At 33.8% G+C, this 20,743-nt stretch overlaps 1 protein-coding gene across 2 annotated transcripts in view; it reads left to right on the forward strand.

Annotated features, from left to right (window-relative positions):
- The window catches only part of LOC149798245 (tripartite motif-containing protein 2-like), a 169,580-nt gene that overhangs the window by 26,452 nt on the left and 122,385 nt on the right, over positions 1 to 20,743 (forward strand). Inside the window, exon 1 of one of the 2 annotated variants that reach the window (XM_089963375.1) lies at positions 19,327 to 19,559. The exons of the other annotated variant lie outside the window; for it this stretch is intronic. Within the exon in view, the coding sequence (XP_089819501.1) occupies positions 19,548 to 19,559 (12 nt within the window). The 5' untranslated portion in view covers positions 19,327 to 19,547. Of the gene's footprint in view, positions 1 to 19,326; positions 19,560 to 20,743 lie in introns of those variants that run through there. 2 annotated transcript variants of the gene reach the window in all.

Here is a 20,743-nt window from a genome sequence, read left to right on the forward strand (position 1 = left end):
GAGAAAGCTTGCCAGTAGCTTCTCATGGGTTGGTAGTTCTTTCCAGGGTTTTCCTGGGTTCATCCTCCACCTTTTATACTGGCTGCCATGTATAGCCTATCTTTGTGCTGAAAAATAGCGTTAAACCCTACAACAGTGACAACCATAACTGGTAAGAATCATTTGGATGGAACTATGCTTGAAGAGTAAAATTAGTCCAATCAGTGATTATCTGCCAAAACTTACATTGGAGAAGAAAGGGAAAAACTTTAGCATAGGGAAAAAAATATGGAACTCCACAAGAACAAATGTGAAATTAGAAGTGGTTCAAACAAGCATCGTTTCAACAGTGCCTACAAAAATTTGACAAAGTGAATGATCTTTGATATAATGGTTTAGCCAAACTGGGGGCAAAAACATTTCAATTTCAGACTCTATAATATGTAATTTCTCTCTTTCTTGTGACATGAATATTGAGAAAAAGACATTTTGTCACATCTGCAAAAATTACAGTAAACCAAAAACCTTGTGCAACCCAAAAATAGTTCAGTCCTAAAGATTTTTGGTTTTGAGGGGTTTCACTGATTAGTCAAATCCATACAGGTGTATAATATCTCCTTTTTATGCAAAAGCCACTGTGTCTCAGTGGTTAGAATGCAAGACTTCCAACACAAAGGGTGCAGGTTTAAATCCTACCATCTGGTCAAGGCATTTCACTTGTGTTGCCTTATCACTGTTTAACTATTTGTGTTGTTCTACTGTAAAACACTAAAACCAAACCGATCCTTTTATGTCCCACCATGAAAATAGACAAGGCACATAGTGTAATTCTTTATTTGTTTTGTCCCATCTGTCCTTCTTGTCTGTTCAAATTTTGCACTTGGCACAATTGCTTCAACATTGTGGGCTTTAGAGTCATGTAGCTATGTGAGCAGATGGCTTTTTGTTAGGAAACATCATATACTTGCTTGTAAGTCAAGTGCAAACAACATAGACCTTAATCTGCCACTGCATAATATGCCTGCAGATCAGGGTCTATGTTGTTTGTTCTACTGATTACTCCTTATAAACTGCTTAAACCTAGAGCTCCCAGCACATTAATAATATGATGGTAGATCTGGGTCTGTGCACCGTGCAGTTCTGGGACTCATCTTTTAAGCAAAATATATGGTTTCACGGTAAACAATATTTATTCAATTGACTTTCAAGTGAAGTTTTATGTTCAGATCAGTATATCAGGCATTGTAAGTAATGGCTGCAGAGTTGGGAAACATTATATGTGAATGTAGAGTTGGATGTGGTCTTGCCAAAATTAGGTCACTTTGCCATATATTTCAAGCCATAGTGACCTTGATTAAATTGACATCCAGATCATTTTCAGAGGCTGTGGACTGCTGTGTCAGGGAATGTTTTTGTGCAAATGCCTTAATGAAGGCAACACAGTTCCACTTTCACACGTATGTTACTTTAATCTAAATTTTAGGCCCAGATGACTTGGACTTAGTTTTTCATATAGGTCAGTTTTGGTCACTTTCTAAAGTATAATTGGCTGGAGGTCAAGTAACTTTGTGTGTGGGTATTATTCTTGGCAAGTATAACACCTTCCCATCAAGAGAAGGTCACTGTGCATTTGACTTTCATAAATACATTTATTTAAATATTTCACTAGAAACAACTTTTTTTTAACCTAACGTGTACAGTAAAACCTGTCATGAGAGACTGCTGGTTTGAAAGCCAACCTGTCTTGAGAGACTGCTGCTTTGAGAGCCATTCTGTCTTGAGAGACTGCTGCTTTGAGAGTCAACCTGTTTTGAGAGACTCCTGATTTGAAAGCCAACCTGTCTTGAGAGACTGCCGATTTGAAAGTCATCTTGTCTTGAGAGACTGCTGCTTTGAGAGTCAACCTGTTTTGAGAGACTCCTGATTTGAAAGCCAACCTGTCTTGAGAGACTGCCAATTTGAAAGTCATCTTGTCTTGAGAGACTGCTGCTTTGAGAGTCAACCTGTCTTGAGAGACTGCTGCTTTGAGAGTCAACCTGTTTTGAGAGACTGCTGCTTCAGAGTCAACCTGTCTTGAGAGACTGGGTTTTCTCCTGCACAGATTATATGGTGCTGTGAACTGTTGTGAGAGACAACATATCTTGGGAGGGCATTATTGTTGGCAGAAGAGGTGGTCTTTAAAGACAGGTTCTACTGTATGCTATTTCCTCAAATTATCTGTTGTGCCTTTTCATAAAATAATCTGTTGACGCAGAATATAAACCGAGTGGGTTTTTGGACTAAATGAATAAGACAAACACAATGTGAGAAAGATGGAAATTTATGAAATGAATTAATAAAGAAAAAAATATATGATGTAAAAATATAATGATTCTCTCATGCTCTCAACATACGACTGACTCAAATCACTCTACACAACATTCACACATTGAAAATAAACCAAAAATATTAAATCAATATGAAGTACAGATCCAAGAAACCTCATGGACTGCAGATACGCTTCAAACAGTATTTTACACTACAAGAGAGATTCACATAATCTTGAATATGAACTCCTTTTAAGATTCAAAATAATCTTATGAACACAACTAAGATTCAAAATAATCTTATGAACATAAAAATGCAATTGGAACAACAATTGAACCAAACGTATGCTTCTAGACCCCTTGTACAGTTGCACGATTCCTTGGGTTGGCCCACACTCTTATTGGCCGCTCGCACCCTTTATGGATCCACCACATGTACAGTCATACGTATACACACGTACAGACAGCATACAGCCCCCTTTTGAATTTGCTACGTCTACGTCCGTGGCACAGACATACGTACATACATACGTATCGACAGCACGCAACCTTACATACTCAGGAAACTCCAGACAGCTCTAAACAACTTCAGACAGCTCTAGTCATATTCACAGTCACAATCACAGTGACAGTCATAATCAGCTACAATAAAACCAAATTGGTCATAATAATAGTTTTTGTATAATCTCTCGATTTTTGTAGCATTTGTACATTTAACTGCCAATCAAGAATGTACCAAACAAGAAGCTGGGGTATTACAGTTGCGATGAAGTTAAAATGTTACCAGACCATCAATAAGTTCTTAAATCAATATTATCCACTTTGTATACTGCCATGTATCTCCAATTTATCTGCAACATAATCCCTTAATTGCATGCCTAATTGACTCAAGTGACTAGTTCAAAACAATTTACAATTTTGATCCACGTCTGTCAGTAGAGAATCTCACATTCATGACTAGCATGGCTGCATTACAGGTTGTTTGTGCATGGCATGCAACTAAAAATTGATGAATGGCGCAGGGTTAGAAGCTATGTTAAGTACATCTCCCAATTTCTGGGCCAGTCTGTATTTTATTGAACTAAATATTTACATTTGTAAAGAATCTGTATGAGCCTTCAGTTTTTACAAGTAGTATGCTTGAACCAGAAATAATGAAATTGCAGTAAAACCAGTCTTGACATGACACACAAAAATATGTTTTACATGAAGTTTGAAGATAATATATAATTAAAGAAAAATTCCTTGCAAGTGCAGTCTATTTTAAACAGGTTTCGTGTATTTAGAGGTACTCAGAGGCTCATTTTAAAATGCTGTATATTCACATCTTTTATATTTGTTCATAATCAGGGCTGTCACAAGTTTGCATTGGATAAGACATTTCCCTTTGTGAGCATTGACTAAGCAGGATAAATTCTTGGGGAAAAATACTGCAAACTCCACACAATGCATCCCTCCCCTGGCTTGTCTCTTGGGTGGTTGTTCGTATCACATGCCTTATATGATAGCCCTGTTTGTGGTCTTACATCCAAAATTGTCACATCCACCATTGGTCTGTAGATTTTGTATGTTAAAAAAAATTGCATAAAGGGTTCATAATGCTTTAGAACTGTGCTGGACTCACAGCTGCTACAGTAGAGTTATCAGCATAAAGAGAAGGTGTAACACCTGACATGACATTCATGTGACTGCAGTGTGAAGGAGATGTAACACCTGACATGACATTCATGTGACTGCAGTGTGAAGAAGGTGTAACACCTGACATGACATTCATGTGACTGCAGTGTGAAGAAGGTGTAACACCTGACATGACATTCATGTGACTGCAGTGTGAAGAAGGTGTAACACCTGACATGACATTCATGTGACTGCAGTGTGAAGGTGTAACACCTGACATGACATTCATGTGACTGCAGTGTGAAGGAGATGTAACACCTGACATGACATTCATGTGACTGCAGTGTGAAGAAGGTGTAACACCTGACATGACATTCATGTGACTGCAGTGCTGGCCATAGCCAATACACCAATTCACCCCCAGAGAGTACATGGTTACTATTATTGCATTGGGGGGAGGTATCAATACATGTAATTCCACTAGTTTTTGGACAAAAAAACCATTTGAAGGTCCTCAAAAACACTTTTTATAGTTGAAATCTAACACCCTTGAAGTGTAAAAGATTTTTTAGAAACCAAGTTGAGTAAAACTCCATATCTATCTACACATTACAGAAATCAGTGATAACATAAATTGATTATGTGATTGTTGTAATTCGGAGAGTTTGGCAGCTGGTTGACAGGTCCGAGGTTCTTGTTGACATCACATGGTGCTGCATGGTCGAGCAGATGCATAGTAGAGGTAGCCATACTGTAAGTCTGCCCGCAAGAGCAATTTTGCATTGTCACATTGAATTACCAAATAAGGTTTGTCTTATTATTCTAGATTATATCATCAATATTTAATAAGGAATGAAAATAATGTTATAATTTGTATGGCTCTTTGAAATTTTTTACTGTCAGAGTTAAATTAGTACTGTGAGTCCTTAAGCCTCTATTTTGATATAGCTGTCAGGACAGAGTTGTTATAGGGTTTAATGCAATTTTTCAGCACAAGATAGGCTATACATGGCGGCCAGTATTAATGGTGGAGGGAAAACCCCGGAAAGAACCACCGACCCATAAGAAGCTACTGGCAAGCTTTCTCACATATCCACATTGGCCGAGCCCGAGACTTGAACCTATGCAGACAGATGTGAGATGGCAGTGATCCGTGACGGAGAGCGCTTTAGACCACTTGGCCACTTGGGGCCCCTGTCAGGACAGAGACATATCCAAAAATGTGTCATGTGTCTTTGTGGTTTATTTAAGCATATCATTTTTAGTACCATTTAAAACAAAATAAATTTTCTTTCGATGGGAAAACTTGTTTGAAATCTAATTCTAAGTTTAATAGCAGTATCCATACAATGACAAGCTGTTTTTGAAAAATAACATGTATTTTATTATGACCACATCTCCATAAAATATTTTAATTGTTCTGATTTGTGCATATTATCATCATCATTCATTGAGTTTGATTTGGTATTGTTTCAGAGATTGATCCATTAAACTGTTGAATTATTGATTTTGAGATATTTGTGAATGGTAAAATCATGCATAAAATTTGAGAGACAATCCAACAGCAGTTTTTAAAATCTCATTGTTGTTTCAGTTTAATTTCATTGGTGCTTCCTAAATTTTGTGTAATCATAGGTTTCAATATTTTTGAATGTAGCATTATTATGCATCTTAGTTTTGAAGACAAGCACTAACAAAAAAATGATGGATTTGATTAGAATACCACACCTTTCTCTGACTCATTAATTGATGGCAGTTCTCAGTTTGTCAGGAAATTGAACTGCATTGATTTTCATCAGCATCCAACTCATTCAAATTTGAATGGCCTGGAAATCCTGATGCTTTGTAGTGATAACTGTGCCAAACATGTATTATTTGTGCAGATATGTTGCTTAATTGTTTTAGTGATTTGGTAAATTACAAAACACACTGATGAAAACTATGTAATTTGTGTGAATAAGTTTGCAGCACTTGTTCTTTAGAAAATTGAATTATACATGCATGTCCACTAACATAAAACAAAATTTGGTCATTCTCAGATAAGGTTGCCTGCTGAAGAGTTGGTTGCTGCCATGCAAAATTATGTTCTTAATCAGGAAGTTCATAAAAAAGACCTGGGAGGAAATGGTGGATGAATGTGTTCATTTCCTGCTGGTCAGCACTGGAATTGTGTCAGAGTTTAAGGACTCACAGTACTAATTCAGCTCTCATAGTAGACATATGGAAACATCATCATATTTGAAATTCAATAACTTAACATTTCTGGGTGCTGATGATCAGACCTATATTTCTCCCTGCACAACTAACCTTGGTGCAAACTTCTGTGTGGAGAACACCATATAAACCATGGCATTTTTTTCATCTACATGTGCATGAAACACGTGTTATCAATTCTGCACCAAATGAATCAGCTGCTACTTTCATTATTCAGTGCTCCTAAGTCAAGTCTGTAAAAATACTAAAATTGCATCAATAGAATTTTGAATTCATTTTTTTAAAATTACAGATAGGATAAACTCTCAAAAGATATTTTTACTTAAATTTAACTTTTCTTTATTAACAAATTATGGACCACCAAACCCGTATATACTTTATTATTTGTTCACCCATATCTAGACTGGTTCACAGTTCTTCCATATAATTAGTACCATGTGTCCTTAACATGTTCACAAAGTTTTTTGTTTGTTCAAAAGCAGAACATGAAATTTGTGAAACATCTTATCTTTGTCTGATGAAAACAAAGTGTTTTTAATGGAAATGTTCTGCAGTCCTCTATTTTTTAATGGAAATGTTCTGCAGTCCTCTGACTATTTTTAATAGAAATGTTCTGTAGTCCTCTGACTGTTTTTAATGGAAATGTTCTGCAGTCCTCTGACTATTCTTAATGTAAATGTTCTGTAGTCCTCTGACTGTTTTTAATGGAAATGTTCTGCAGTCCTCTATTTTTTAATGGAAATGTTCTGCAGTCCTCTTTTGCAGGCTTGATTTTGATTTCTTAATGCCAAGTTAAGAATTTGTGACTTAATAAAACTGTCTGCCCAAATTACTGTTTGTGAAACAAATGGCTGATTTGTCATCATTTATCACTGGATGTTTACCTCCCCAAGTTGTTAGCCACCATGCAAGCATTAACAGGCACTTAATTTTGACACTCACCTTGTTAGCACCCTCATTTGCATGTAAAAGGACAGCAACATGATAGTTCAATAATAGAGGAGGTGTTTCCAATCTTTGTTGTAGATGTGATTGGTTGTACATGCCCATGAATGTATTTATAATTGAACTCAAGTAAGCTTGAAAAATGTGCAGTCTGTTTTATTGGCAGTCTAGGTACATCAAACAATTGATTTATTAATTCATATGGATTGAATGCAAGTGCCGGAGTTCTCTCCCATGATCTATTTAGAAACTTCCATTAATTACTTGGGGTTTAGTGTGTTATCTGGGCTTTGATATTTAATTTCAGAGTGGTTATTTGTAGTATAGTTGGTAATTAATTGAACTGTCATTAAAATTGTCTCTCATTAAAGGTGATATTTAAAAAAAATATATAGGAAGAACCAGAGAATATGAACTTTGTTTTTTTATCAGTTCAAAAAGTTTTCTGTTAACAATGATGACCTTTGTGCCATTATACATTTACTGGTAGTGATTAAGCAAAATTATTCAACAGCAGCAAGCTAAGGATTTTTTAAAGGAAGATTTCAGTTGTTCTACATTCTAATAGATGCAAAATTGATTTTAGCTGCTCATGGACAGCAGCAGTTGCCAAATAAATTCAGTTGATAACAATTCCTGTTGCTTTTCTTTGCTTGGGACATTTTACATTTTTAAGCCCAGGGTTGATGAATGAAGATTTCCGTTCTGGTTGGATTCATATACATTCTCAGGTAAACACATTTTGGCCTTTTAAATTATTAGACTGATGACTACGTACCATAACACGTGACTTTACTGAAGTAATTAAGTTCAGTGATATTGCTAGTTATGCAAGCAGGACTGCGGGAAGGTTTTCTTCCCCAAAAACATTGCTACAAATTAAGTAGTTCCCAGACATTGAAATTATCAGTAGTGCTTATTGTTTCATTATCCTTATACAGTATTAAATCTTCATGTTTGGAAATAATCTCCTGGAATGAAAGTCATGATGGTATTCATGGTTTGTACAACCTGGAATAGTCCTTGAATTTGAGGGGTTGTTTTGAAAACTTCTTAAATTAAGAAAGAAAATTGTTTTATCTGTGAATAGTCGTTGAATGTATCGAAAACCTCATTGAAATTTGCACAATATTCCTTGAAAATTTCTAAGGATTGCAGAATGTTAAACCTGGAAAAATATCACTTTTTATATTCAGAAATTTTGTTAATGACATTTCCCAAAATAATAACTAAACAAAAAAGTAAAATTGGGTTGCTTAAATGATGCATGATGTAGATAATATATCAGGTGGAGTTGTATTCCTTTCCTGTTGTGGCACAATGAAATAACACATAGAGGAAGCTAAATTTCCGTAAGAAAAAAAGTACTACATGTACTTAAAAACTTCTGGAAGCCCCTTTTAATAAGGCCTCTCTAGGGCCATGTGAATTAATGAATTTCTGAACATAAATTACAGTTTAGAAATTGAAAAATATCCATATGGTCAACATAATAACAATAACAATAACTAGGATTGGAGTAAAATGCGTGTATACTTCTAACAATAACTTGGATTGGAGTAAAATGTACTGTGTGCTTCTAACAATAACTAGGATTGGAGTAAAATGTACTGTGTACTTCTAACAATAGCCAGTACTGGAGTAAAATGTGCTTCTAATAGAACTTTGTAAAATAACACCATTGATGAAAAGAATAATATGTATCAAAAATAAGAAATTTTTATAATAACTGGTACTATGTAGTAGTAATAGTTTATTATAGTAATAGGATCACATTAGTTTATCATTAATTCTTTTAAACTACTTGGAGAATTAGTAACTCCTATCATGAATATTGTATCATTGGTAACTCCTATCATGAATATTGTAGCATTGGTAACTGCTATCTTAAATAGTGTATCATTGGTAACTCCTATCATGAATAGTTTCCTTGGTTACTCATATCATGAATATTGCATCATTGGTAACTCCTATAATGAATATTGTATCATTGGTAACTCCTATTATGAATATTGTACCATTGGTAACTCCTATTATGAATATTGTACCATTGGTAACTCCTATTATGAATATTTATATCAGTATTATCTTCTATCATAATTATGTTATCATTGGTAACTCCAGTCATGAATGTTGTGTTGCCAATCTGATATTTCTGATAATTTCATTTGGCATCACAAGTTAAAAAGTCATCTTAAAAATTTAAATTCTTGATCTGTATGCACAAGATAACACATTTCCAGTAGCGCTTCCTGAGGAGTTCATGGAGCCCTTGCTCCCTCTTAAAGTAAAACAAGTGCATATATTTGGTGTGGAAAACAGAGAACATTGGCTATTTTAAGCAAAATTAAGTAATTGTACACATCTCTAAAATGAACCCTCTCTTGGAAACTAAATCCTCGATCTTTTCCTGATCATGTGCCATCAGTTTTGTTTTCAGCAATAACAACATGCAACATATGCTAACTCAAAGTAGTGCACATCAGTTTGGTTAAATAATGTCCCCAGTGTGAGATATATTTTATCTCTCTGCAGAGAGATATTTGCTTAAGATAAATTGGATATGAATGTAAGAAAGCTCTTTGGGAACTAAATTTACACAGTTTTATGGAGACAGTTTATTATATTAATTTGCAGTGGCCTATAGAAGATTACTGGTGTCAAAATTAGTGTACACATTTGTTCAGGAGACAGTTTTTCCTTTTCCAATAGATCAGATATCACCAGGGAAAAAATGATCACCATTTAGAAGCGATTTTAACAAAGAAATGCTAAAATGGCTGAATTTTATTGTTATCCCCAATGATCTCTGATGAACTGTAAAGGGATTTAACTCTTATCGTGCCTTGGAAAATGTGTTGATTTGGGTACGTTATCACTGTTACGCTGTTTGGATTTTTGTGCATATGTTCAGATGATCTTTGCTACCTGATAGTTTGGAAACTATCCTTGGTGCCCTGGTATAACAGTGTTAATTATGATCATAAGGTACATTCAGATCTGCACTACTGTATTGTCTGTGCATTTTGTACACTTTTTCATTAAAAATCTTTTCAAGTGTAAAAATAATTTTTGTTAAATTTCTTTAGGTAAAAAAATTAAATACATTTTAATAAGAAAAAAGTTAAGTTCTCTGAACCAAAACTTTGAAGCCAAAAACAATATTGATTTATTTTATATAAAAAGGACCACTTTTCTAAGTGGCCACATTTTATGCAAGTTGTGTCAAAAAGAGGGGTGCGTGCTTACTAAGGCATGTGTGGATGTTGTCTTGACTAATTAGCACTCTCAAAACTATAATTAATTTAAAATGTTTTTAAAAAGTTGCTGGAACTTTGTATGTGGCTTAGAATAAAGAGAAATGATATTTCATATAAAAAGACTAGATGAATATATGGCTGATTATTGCTACATGTTATCCATCTTTGTGCTGTGGAAATGAACTTCTATTGCCCATAATAATGGACATCCACTATGGAACTTAACATGTATCAACTGAGCTACAGTAAACAGTGCAGAATGCTTTTTTTTTTAAAAACGCTATGCACAATGCATTTGATATTCAAAAGACTCACTCAATAAAATTCATTGATGTACATGTATTGTGAGAGAGATGAATTTGTGAATACAGACTACCTTGAAAATATTTATGTGTTCACAAAATATATCAGATTTAATGGTACAATGGTTTTAATATCTGTAGCTGAAAGAGAGAGGGGTTTTTTGCTTTTAAAGAGACAAAAGAAGAAATCACATGTAGGTATAAGCAGCTCGATAAGACAGGAAGCTGTTGAATCATTCTATGACATAATTGCACTGACTATTCAATTATTAAAATAATACATAATTGCATTGCTGTTCAATTATTAAAATAACACATGGTTGCGTTAACTGTTCAATTATTAAAATAACACATGATTGCATTGATTATTCAATTATTAAAATAATACATGATTGCATTAGCTGTTCAATTGTTAAAATAACACATGATTGCATTGATTATTCAGTTATTAAAATAACACATGATTGCATTGACTATTCAATTATTAAAATAATAGATGCAATACATGGACTGTTCAATCATTAAAATAAAGAAGATGCTGAAGCAATATATAACATGATTGCATGGACTGTTTAATCTTGTATTTAAAAAGCACATTTGTCTTTTTGTCACATTTGACAAACAAGAGGACACAAGTTCAAAACTCAAGTGGCATCTCAGCTTTTTAAAAAATGTTTTGTAGTATTTTTAGGTTCAAACTTTCTTCCAAACTCTCTTATCCTAATTTTAAATTTTTTTAAATACTTAAAAAAATTTATTATAGTAAAACTTTGACTCCCATCTAAGGACAGGCAATTAGGCTATATAAACATCCACATTTGTCTTTCTGTGTGTCATGACTGCCAAACAAGAGATAATGAGTTTGAAACTTGCGGTGGTATCCCAAGTCTTTTTAACTTTATTTTGCATTTTTATCTTCAAACTTTCTCTTAAACTTACAATTAACTTATACATAAACACCCACATTTGTCTTTCTCTGTTTCCTGGCTGCCAGGTAGCTGGATTTCAAAAGTAAAATTAAAAGCAATAATAATTTAATGTAAAGTGCCTAAAGATATATGTGTACACTGGACAGAAAAAAAAAGGATTAGGTCAATTTGGCTGTTGGTGTGTGTGTGTGTGTGTGTGTGTGTGTGAGTGTGTGATTTGGATTTTTAACCTAGCTTTAAAAAAATTCAGTCATATCACTATGATGTCTTCAGTGTGGCAGTTTACAGTGATGTCTAACACTGCAGCATCATACCACAGACATGTAACATCATGTCCCACTCGATCACATTATCCTGACACCAGGCTGACCATTCCTAACACTAACCTCCTAATGCTGAGCACCTAACAAGGCAGCTGTTAGTACCATTTTTGTAAATCTTTGATTTGACTCAGCCGGGGTTCGAATTAACAACCTTATGCATCCAAGCCAGATGCTCTAACCAGTTAGGCCACCAGAACGGTCCTTGGCTGTTGGTGCTGCTGTAAAAAGTTTTCTTTTTTTTCCATATTGCAGTAGTTGTCAATTTCTCCTGGACATGCATCATATCATGGTCTTTTGAAATTGAACTAGAATTTCCAATGCTATGAAATGCATATCTTTGCTAGAACTGACTATTTAGTCTTTAATAAATACCATATGTACTCGCTTGCAAGACAAGTCCAACTACAAACTGCATAGACCCAGATCTTCCATCGCATAATGCACCAGCAGATGTGGGTCTGTTCAGTCTGTAGAGAGTAATCAGTAGAATAAAAAACATAGAACCTGATCTGCCATTGTATAATATGAAGACAGATCAGGGTCTATGCAGTTTGTTAGGAGTAATAAGTAGAATAAACAACATAGAACCTGATCTGCACATGCATTATGCTACTTCATCAGGATCTATGTTATTTGCAGTTGGACTTATAAGTGAGTAATATGGCAGCCTAATATTTGTTTATAATTTTGGTTCTAGTTTAATAAAACTGAAATATCTTCTTGTTGATTGTTTTTTTGTTTTGTTTAACCTGTTTTGTACTAATATAAGCTGGACACATCTTATCTATAAATAAAGCCTTGCATACCTGAAATTGCTAAGCTATTTGTTTGCCATGGCTATAAAAATCCATTTCTAATTGCATTGATTGCTATTAACATGTGACAATATTTTTAATGGCTTCATTAGGTCTCCCAGGTAGAACTTTATCTAGTTCAAATAACAGGTGGAAGAGGTCTTGGCTTCAGAGGTTTTAAATCTTGATCATTTCTTGTTTATTGTGAACCTTTTATATTACATGCAATGCTAGGGTCATCACAAATATTGATAGTGTATTTGTTTTGATTACAACAGCAATACTGGCTTGATCGATTTTCAATCTATTCAGTTTCTGAAGCTTTTAGTTCATTTATATTTAACTATTACAAAGTAGTAGTAGTATAGAACCAAACTAAAAGTAATAGGAAAAGCACAATAAAACCAGGTTAATTAGCCAACTAATTACCAAAATTCTTCTTACATACACTATGCATTCATAAACAGCAATTTCCTTCTGAATAAAGAAAAGTATGAAAGTTTTATTTCCGTATTTTTATCAGACAAATTTCAAACTGATGTTTTATAATAATCAGTGTCATTTTTTGAGTTGATGGAAAAAGCAACAGGTTATGCAGATTAAAGGTTGGAATGTATAATTTCTCTTTTTTTTGCATATAATAAACTTGTTTTATTTGAAAGATCTCCAAGGTGCATTTTAAAATGTAGAGTACATGTAGTTGTTAAACATGTTATAGCTTTGTGTAGCTGCAATAGACTTTTATTTTATGAGAAAATTAATTGGCAGATAATTATTTTATTTTGTTTGCTTTATATAATGATAGAAACCAGTTTTTCATGAAAATAACGTCCTATTTTCATGAACTAATATCTCATTTTGAAAACAAAACAAAAAAGTTTAATTTAGTAGTTACTGGTAGTCTTTATTTTGAAATATTGGTGCTACACAGACTGAAGCCCTTTCAATAGCTGGTAGGAACATGTACATGTATTTCCTGATTGATGATTGTTGATTTAATAGGTAGGAAGCTAACACCCATAGTGGCTGACTTCAGAGTTTACTGTCACTCTGCAGGTGCTTGATGATTGATTCATGAAACAAGTGATGAACAAAGGTTTTATGAAAATCACTTCCTTTTTTAACATGAATTGCCACTGATAGAGTGCAGCCTTAAATACAGTGTAGAATTCCATGCATTTAAAAATTATCATACATTGAAATGATCAATATTGTTTCTTAAGTCTAAGGATAAAGTTACAGAAGAAAGTTTTCTAGCATAGCTTTTTTATTTTTCCAATCGGTTTAATATACTATGCTACACAAGTTAACTGAATACATTTTAGAAAGAATTACGACAATTGTGTCATCATGTCCCATATCTCGTATTATACATTTAAGCTATCCATAGTATGGTGTTTATTTGTACCCGTAATCTTTAGTTGTAGTCATTTAGTCTTTATGTTTATTCTCAGAAATTATTATTGCTGTAAGGACTGGCATTTATATAAGTTGGTAAATTTCAATATGCTGCTTGCATGATACTGTATGGGATGAATGCGGTAAGTGAATGTCCTGTGCATTTGTGAGAAGATGGGGATTTTAGGTTTTTACATGTGTACTACTTTAAATAATATGTTTAGTGTGGTCATGAAAATATTAAGAAATTTAAAATTGAACCATGACAAAATAAAAACCATTACAACAGATATCATTTATTGAGAAAGTACATCAACTTTGCCACTAATTGCAGACCAGTATGTAAATTTCAGCACTTGTGCATGCTTGCATGTAGTCAGTAAACATGATGTACACTGTAGTTAGGCAATGTTCTGATGTATGCTTAGTTATGGGGCAGTGATGGGGAATATTTAAGAAATTTTAAACATTTTTCTTCTATATTATATTTGTCTGTGCTTTCCCCTAGCTAGATGAGATATAAATTCCACAAGCAATGTTACTACTGTTGTTTGTTCATGTAACCATATGAAATTGACACCAACTGTGGTCAGGTGTAGTGTCAGGAAGTCTCCCTTCTGTTTGTTTAAAGTGTGAAGACTCACAGGGCAAATGCAGCAAAATTAGTGAGGGTGTCATAAAACTTGATGCAACTGATATAATCCATAATGAAGTTAAACTAGATTGAGTGGATATCCACTGAATGGAGTGGACATGCACTATTTGTAGTGGACACTTAAACCCTTGCTCCCTGTGTCCATTGTCCACAGTACTGAGTGGGCAATCTGAAATCCATCATTGTACTTTATGTTAAAATTAATGGTCTTAATATCCATTTTCAAATTATCTTTCTTTCCGTCTTTTTGGTTTTCAGTCAAAATCATTGTTGTACTTTTTATAATAGCTATTGTGCCTTGTGTAATGTATTTAAATACTGTCTGCACTTCAGTGTATCTGCCTCTTATTACCCATTTTCTCAAGAAAACATGTGCACAGAAATTAAGTAAAAGGATGGAGAGAGAGAGAGAGAGAGAGAATCACTTGATATATATATGTATGACTCATTAATTTGGTTACTGATAAGATGGCTTGATGAAACATTTTCAAGAAATGATTTTGAGGGCATGTTATTGTGGACCAGATAGTACAAAAGTGGATTCATGGATCTTTGATTTGGAACTGTGCTTTGCTATGTATTACAGAAAGATTACTGGTATCAGTCTGTAGATGGCTTGGATCAGCTAACATCTGTCATTTTGCCATACTGTAAAACTAAACACACACTCAGGATTTGTGTATGACATGATTTTATATTCATGAACAAATTCTAAATGCATTACATTTTAAAATTTTGTACATTTAGCTAAACATTTTTTAACTACACAAGACAAAATCTTCTGGGTGACTGTATTAGGTTTTTTATGTTCAGTTTAGAGAGTTAGTTTTTTAAAATATTTTTAATGACAGATATGTGCACCAGAAAAACTATTTCATTTGCAAGGTCATTTTGGTTTAATGAGGTTATGGTCTTTAGAGGTTTTACAATGGTGAGAAATTGTAGCAAAAAAATAGTTTGCATGGAATAGTCTTGAATTAAAATCTTTATGAAGCTATATCCAACTGAGCTTTAAAATCTATCTTGCAGATGCAGTCAGTTTAAGAACATTTTCATTGAAATCTCTCAAACTTTCAATTTTCACATGTTTTTTAATGCCATCTTTTTCTAATAAAGTGTAACGTTTGGTTATGATGGAGAAACATGAATTTGTCTAGGTTCAACTTGAATGCAGATTGTTTTGTGCTGACTTGCCTGAATAGTGTATTTGCTTTGCACTGTTGAAGTCCCAGGTTCATTATTGGGTTTTGGACTTTGCAAAAGTAGATGGTCACCAACGAGTATCTGTGCTTTTTTTGTATGTTTCTTGTACCATCAAAGACCATACAAAATGAGCTGTTTTAAGTTTGCAAAAATAAATCTTGAAGAGTTCATAAATAAAAATTTTTTTTTTAATGAAAGCAGGGTATATTTGTAGCATCTATTTCTCATGCATGCTTAAATAGCAGACAGCAAGGCATAGATATTAGTTTTTCTAGTGACATACCAGTAGATACCAGGTTTTCCAGTGACATACTGGTAGACTTCCAGTTACATATCGGTAGATAGGTTTTCCAGTGACATACCAGTAGATGTCAGGTTTTCCAGTGACATACTGGTAGACTTCCAGTTACATATCGGTAGATATCAGGTTTTCCAGTGACATACCAGTAAATATTAGGTTTTTGAGTGACATACCATTAGATATAAGGTTTTCCAGTAAAATTCCAGTAGATATTAGCTTCTCCAGTGACATACCAGTAAATGTCAGGTTTTCCAGTGACATACTGGTTGACTTCTAGTTACATATTGGTAGATACCAAGTTTTCCAGTAAAATTCCAGTAGATATTAGGTCCTCCAGTGACATACCAGTAGATATGAGGTTTTCCAGTGAAATACAAGTAGATATTAGGTTTTCTAATGATATACTGGTTAGACTTCAAGTGACATATTGGTAAATATCAGGTTTTTCACAGACATACTGGTATATATTAGGTTTTTCAGTTACTAAGGTGTCATTGTTAGCATTAACATTAATGTTGTTACAACATTTGGATTTTGAAAGAGATAAAGACATGTCACATAAATATTTCTTTTAAATTTATGATTTAATGTTTTACCTTTATCTTTTATCTGTTAAACAAAATTATTTTCCCATAACTGGTATCTACAAATTCTCTATGCAGCAGCAGATAGTCTGGGTAGGCTGAGACTAGTAATAACGACTTTATTTTTCTATTTAATTAAAGCAGGTAACTCAATTAGTTACAGGATCTAATCTGCAGTGAGTTCACCTGTATTGCACAGTATTAACTATATATGTGTGTGTGTGTGTGTGTGTGTGTGTGTGTGTATTTAACAGAAAAGCAGGAGGTATTTATATTAGAACTATTGGACTGGATGAAGATTTTGTCCATTTGAGACATTGATTATGAAAAGATGAAATATCAGAAGCAGCTATTGAGATTATATTTCCATTCTCTTCCTCCCCTCCTCCTCCCCCCCCCCCCCACCATTCACTCTTCTAGCATCAGTCAGTATGTCTTTCCATTAATGACAATGTGTCATCACTTAAGCTCATTGGATAATTTTTCTGCATTGAGGATAAAGGAGTGGCTGGTATGAGTGTTATATTCTTTCATCTTCCTGGTTTTTTAATTGAGCAGACACATGTAAACTGTAGGAAGAAGCTTGTTATCACTTCATGTACTTTGAAGGATTTGACTGCATTGAGGCTAAAGGAGTGGGTGGTATAAGTGTAACAGTATAAGTTTATATTTTCCTTATTTTGTGAAATTTATTTGATGAAAAACTGATGCATTTTCAGAGGTTAGGCTTTAGGAAGGTTAGGCTTTAGGCTTTTCATCACTTCTCTGAGCATCTTAAAGGGTCATACTAAAACTTTATTTGAAAAAATAAATGTGATCTGCAAATAAATAAAAAGTTTACATTTGTTTTCTTTGCTCATTTCTAGGCAGATTTCTTAAAAAAAAAAAAAAAAAAAAATTATTTTTAAGAATTGGTTTTCTCAGAAATTCAAGGGGCCCCGAGTGGCCGAGTGGTCTAAAGCGCTCACCATTATGGATCACTGCCATCTCACCTCTGTCTGCGTCGGTTCGAGTCTCGGATTCGGCTAATGTGGTTATGTGAGAAAGCTTGCCAGTAGCTTCTCGTGGGTCAGTGGTTCTTTCTGGGGTTTTTCCGGGTTCTTCCTCCACCATTAATACTGGCCGCCATGTATAGCCTATCTTGTGCTGAAAAATGGCGTTAAACCCTTCAACAACAACAACAACAGAAATTCAGTGAGTTATCATCACTTTGAATAAATGTCTGGATGGATTTTACTGAATGGTATGCTGGCTAAAACAGTTGCTGTAAAAATGTGTATACAGGTTGCTCAATTTACCTGGCTAAAAGAGTTGCTGTAAAAATGTGTATACAGGTTGCCCAATTTACCTGGCTTGCATACTGGTTGCCCAATTCACCTGGCTAAAAGAGCTGCTGTAAAAATGTGCATACTGGTTGCCCAATTTACCTGACTAAAACATTTGGTATAAAAATTTGCATACAGGTTGCCCAGTTTACCTGGCTAAAACATTTGGTGTAAAAATGTGTATCCAGGTTGCCCAGTTTACCTGGCTAAAAGAGTTGCTGTAAAAATGTGCATACTAGTTGCCCAATTTACCTGGCAGAAACATTTGGTGTAAAGATGTGCATTCAGGTTGCCCAATTTTCCAGCTTCTCCTGTATAAAGTTCTGAAAAAAATTATCAAAGGATTATATTTTAAAAACATTTCAGATGGCAAGTTTTTATCTCTCCTACTATGATCATAATTTTACTGAAATTTTGTAGGCTATACAAGTGGTTGATGTTGATGTGCAGTTAAGGATAATTAACTGGACTGAAGTTTATGGATATGTTTTAATCAACATATATTAATGAAGAACAATTAATAAACCTGAAGTTTTGGGATATATACCTCGTTGCATCAGCATTTATTTAATTTTGTAATATGTACATCTTTTAATCACATTTGTTTTAATTTGGTAATTTCATTCAGATCATGTCACTGTTATTGTCGGCATATATTAATGGAGAACAATTAACAAGCCACATGTGTGTGGATATATATATATATATATATATATATATATATATATATATATATATATATATATATATATATCTGATGTGGCATAATATACTGACAGATCTGGGTCTGTGCAGTATGTTAGGAGTAATTATTTGAACAAACAATATAGACCCTAATATGCTAAAACATTATGCCCATGCTGTTTGTAGTTAGACCGGACTAATAAGCGAGAATATATGGTGATATATTTTCTAACTTCTTTCAAATTATGTCACTATCTATTATTGTCAGTGTATATTAATGACATCACATCTGATAAAGGTGTGTGGACTTGTAGGTCATTTACAGCAATTTAAAATTAGAAATAAAATTGCCCCTAGACATACCATCCATAATTGCTTACAAGTCATGAAACTGCAAACAACAGAGATCCCATATCTACTACAGTATAATGCATCTACAGATCGAGGTCTAATGGTTTTTGTTCTACTGATTACTCCCAACAAACTGCATAGACCCCGATCAGCTGGCACAGAATGTGAAAGCAGATCTGGATCTGTGCATTTAGCAGTTGAACTAAACTTTTAAGCAAGTACATATGGTACCTAAATTGAACCTTATCAGAAGATCTCAGTCATGGAGTTCATTGCCTGTGAGGCAATCTTAATGTTTAATTTTCTTTACTGTTCATGACCTTCAAATTTACACTGTAGAAACAAAATATTTGAAAGATGGAGATAAAACCTGTCAGATGTATTCCAAGGTAAGAGTTTGATATTTTGCTAAATGAAGGAAGAGAAAGAATTAAGGAAAATAAATATGCCTGTTTTTGATTGTTTTAAATGTCTTTTTCCATTACAGATTCACATGATGAAAAAGATAGAAATTGAATATGATCTGATAGAATATTTTCAGCCTTTTCCCCATTGTAATACAAAATATATGTTGCTGTGAAAAGGACATGAGTAACTTCAGTGGCTGGTTTCACAAATCCACGTTTTATTGCTGTGCCTTTATAAAATTGATTGTGTGCCAGTGTGTGTATGTGTGTGTGTATATATATATATATATATATATATATATATATATATATATATAGATAGATAGATACATACATACATACATAGTCCTTCATTTCAGTAGAGTAACTTAAATTATCTAAATGTAAGTCTTCCTATCAAAGGTATATGTACATGCCTTTAGAGTAGCATGGTATTTACCCAACACCGGCATGAAACACAAAACTATATAAACATACATGTCTAAGATCAAACAGACAGCAAGACTGAATTTAAAAAAAATCAGACAGTATTTACTCACTTAAAACATGTCTGTATTAACATTTCAATTCTTGCGCAGCCGTAACAGATAATCACAAAGAGTTAAAGACCTTGCCACCAGAGTATTGAAAACTTCCTTTGAACAAATTGGAAAATTTGACAGTTAATTTGAGCCTCAGATGACAAGTGATATTTTTCAGTTTTACACACTTTATGAAGATTTTGGAGATAACCAGGAACCATCCCGTGAACATATTTGTCAATAAGAACGTCACAACAAGTTACTCAACCATGAATAGTCCTCCAATGTAACTGTAAATAAATATTCTTTGGAAATATTTAATGGTGCATCTAAAATGATACGTACAGCCCATTGTTGTAATTTTAAGACTACATTTACCTGTACAGTTGTTCATTACAAGATTAGGCAAAATGAAGGCATTAAAATAATTATTTTGCTGTCATGGGAAAGGTATTTTTCAGCTATGGATTGGAGCAAAATAATCAACATCTGTGTTCCATTCCATGTTATTATTAATATATACACCCAGTGGTGCTTCTGCTCATACATGTTCAATCAGGGTACCAAATGCTTAGACCCTGTCTATTCTGATCTAGCTAATCTCGGTTTGGCAGATGTCCACATTTAGCTTTGCTTTCATTAATT

The sequence above is a fragment of the Sinohyriopsis cumingii genome, chromosome 6 (genome assembly GCF_028554795.1).
Source record: "Sinohyriopsis cumingii isolate HCF-2022 chromosome 6, ASM2855479v2, whole genome shotgun sequence".
In the NCBI taxonomy this organism is placed as follows: Eukaryota; Metazoa; Mollusca; class Bivalvia; order Unionida; family Unionidae; genus Sinohyriopsis; species Sinohyriopsis cumingii.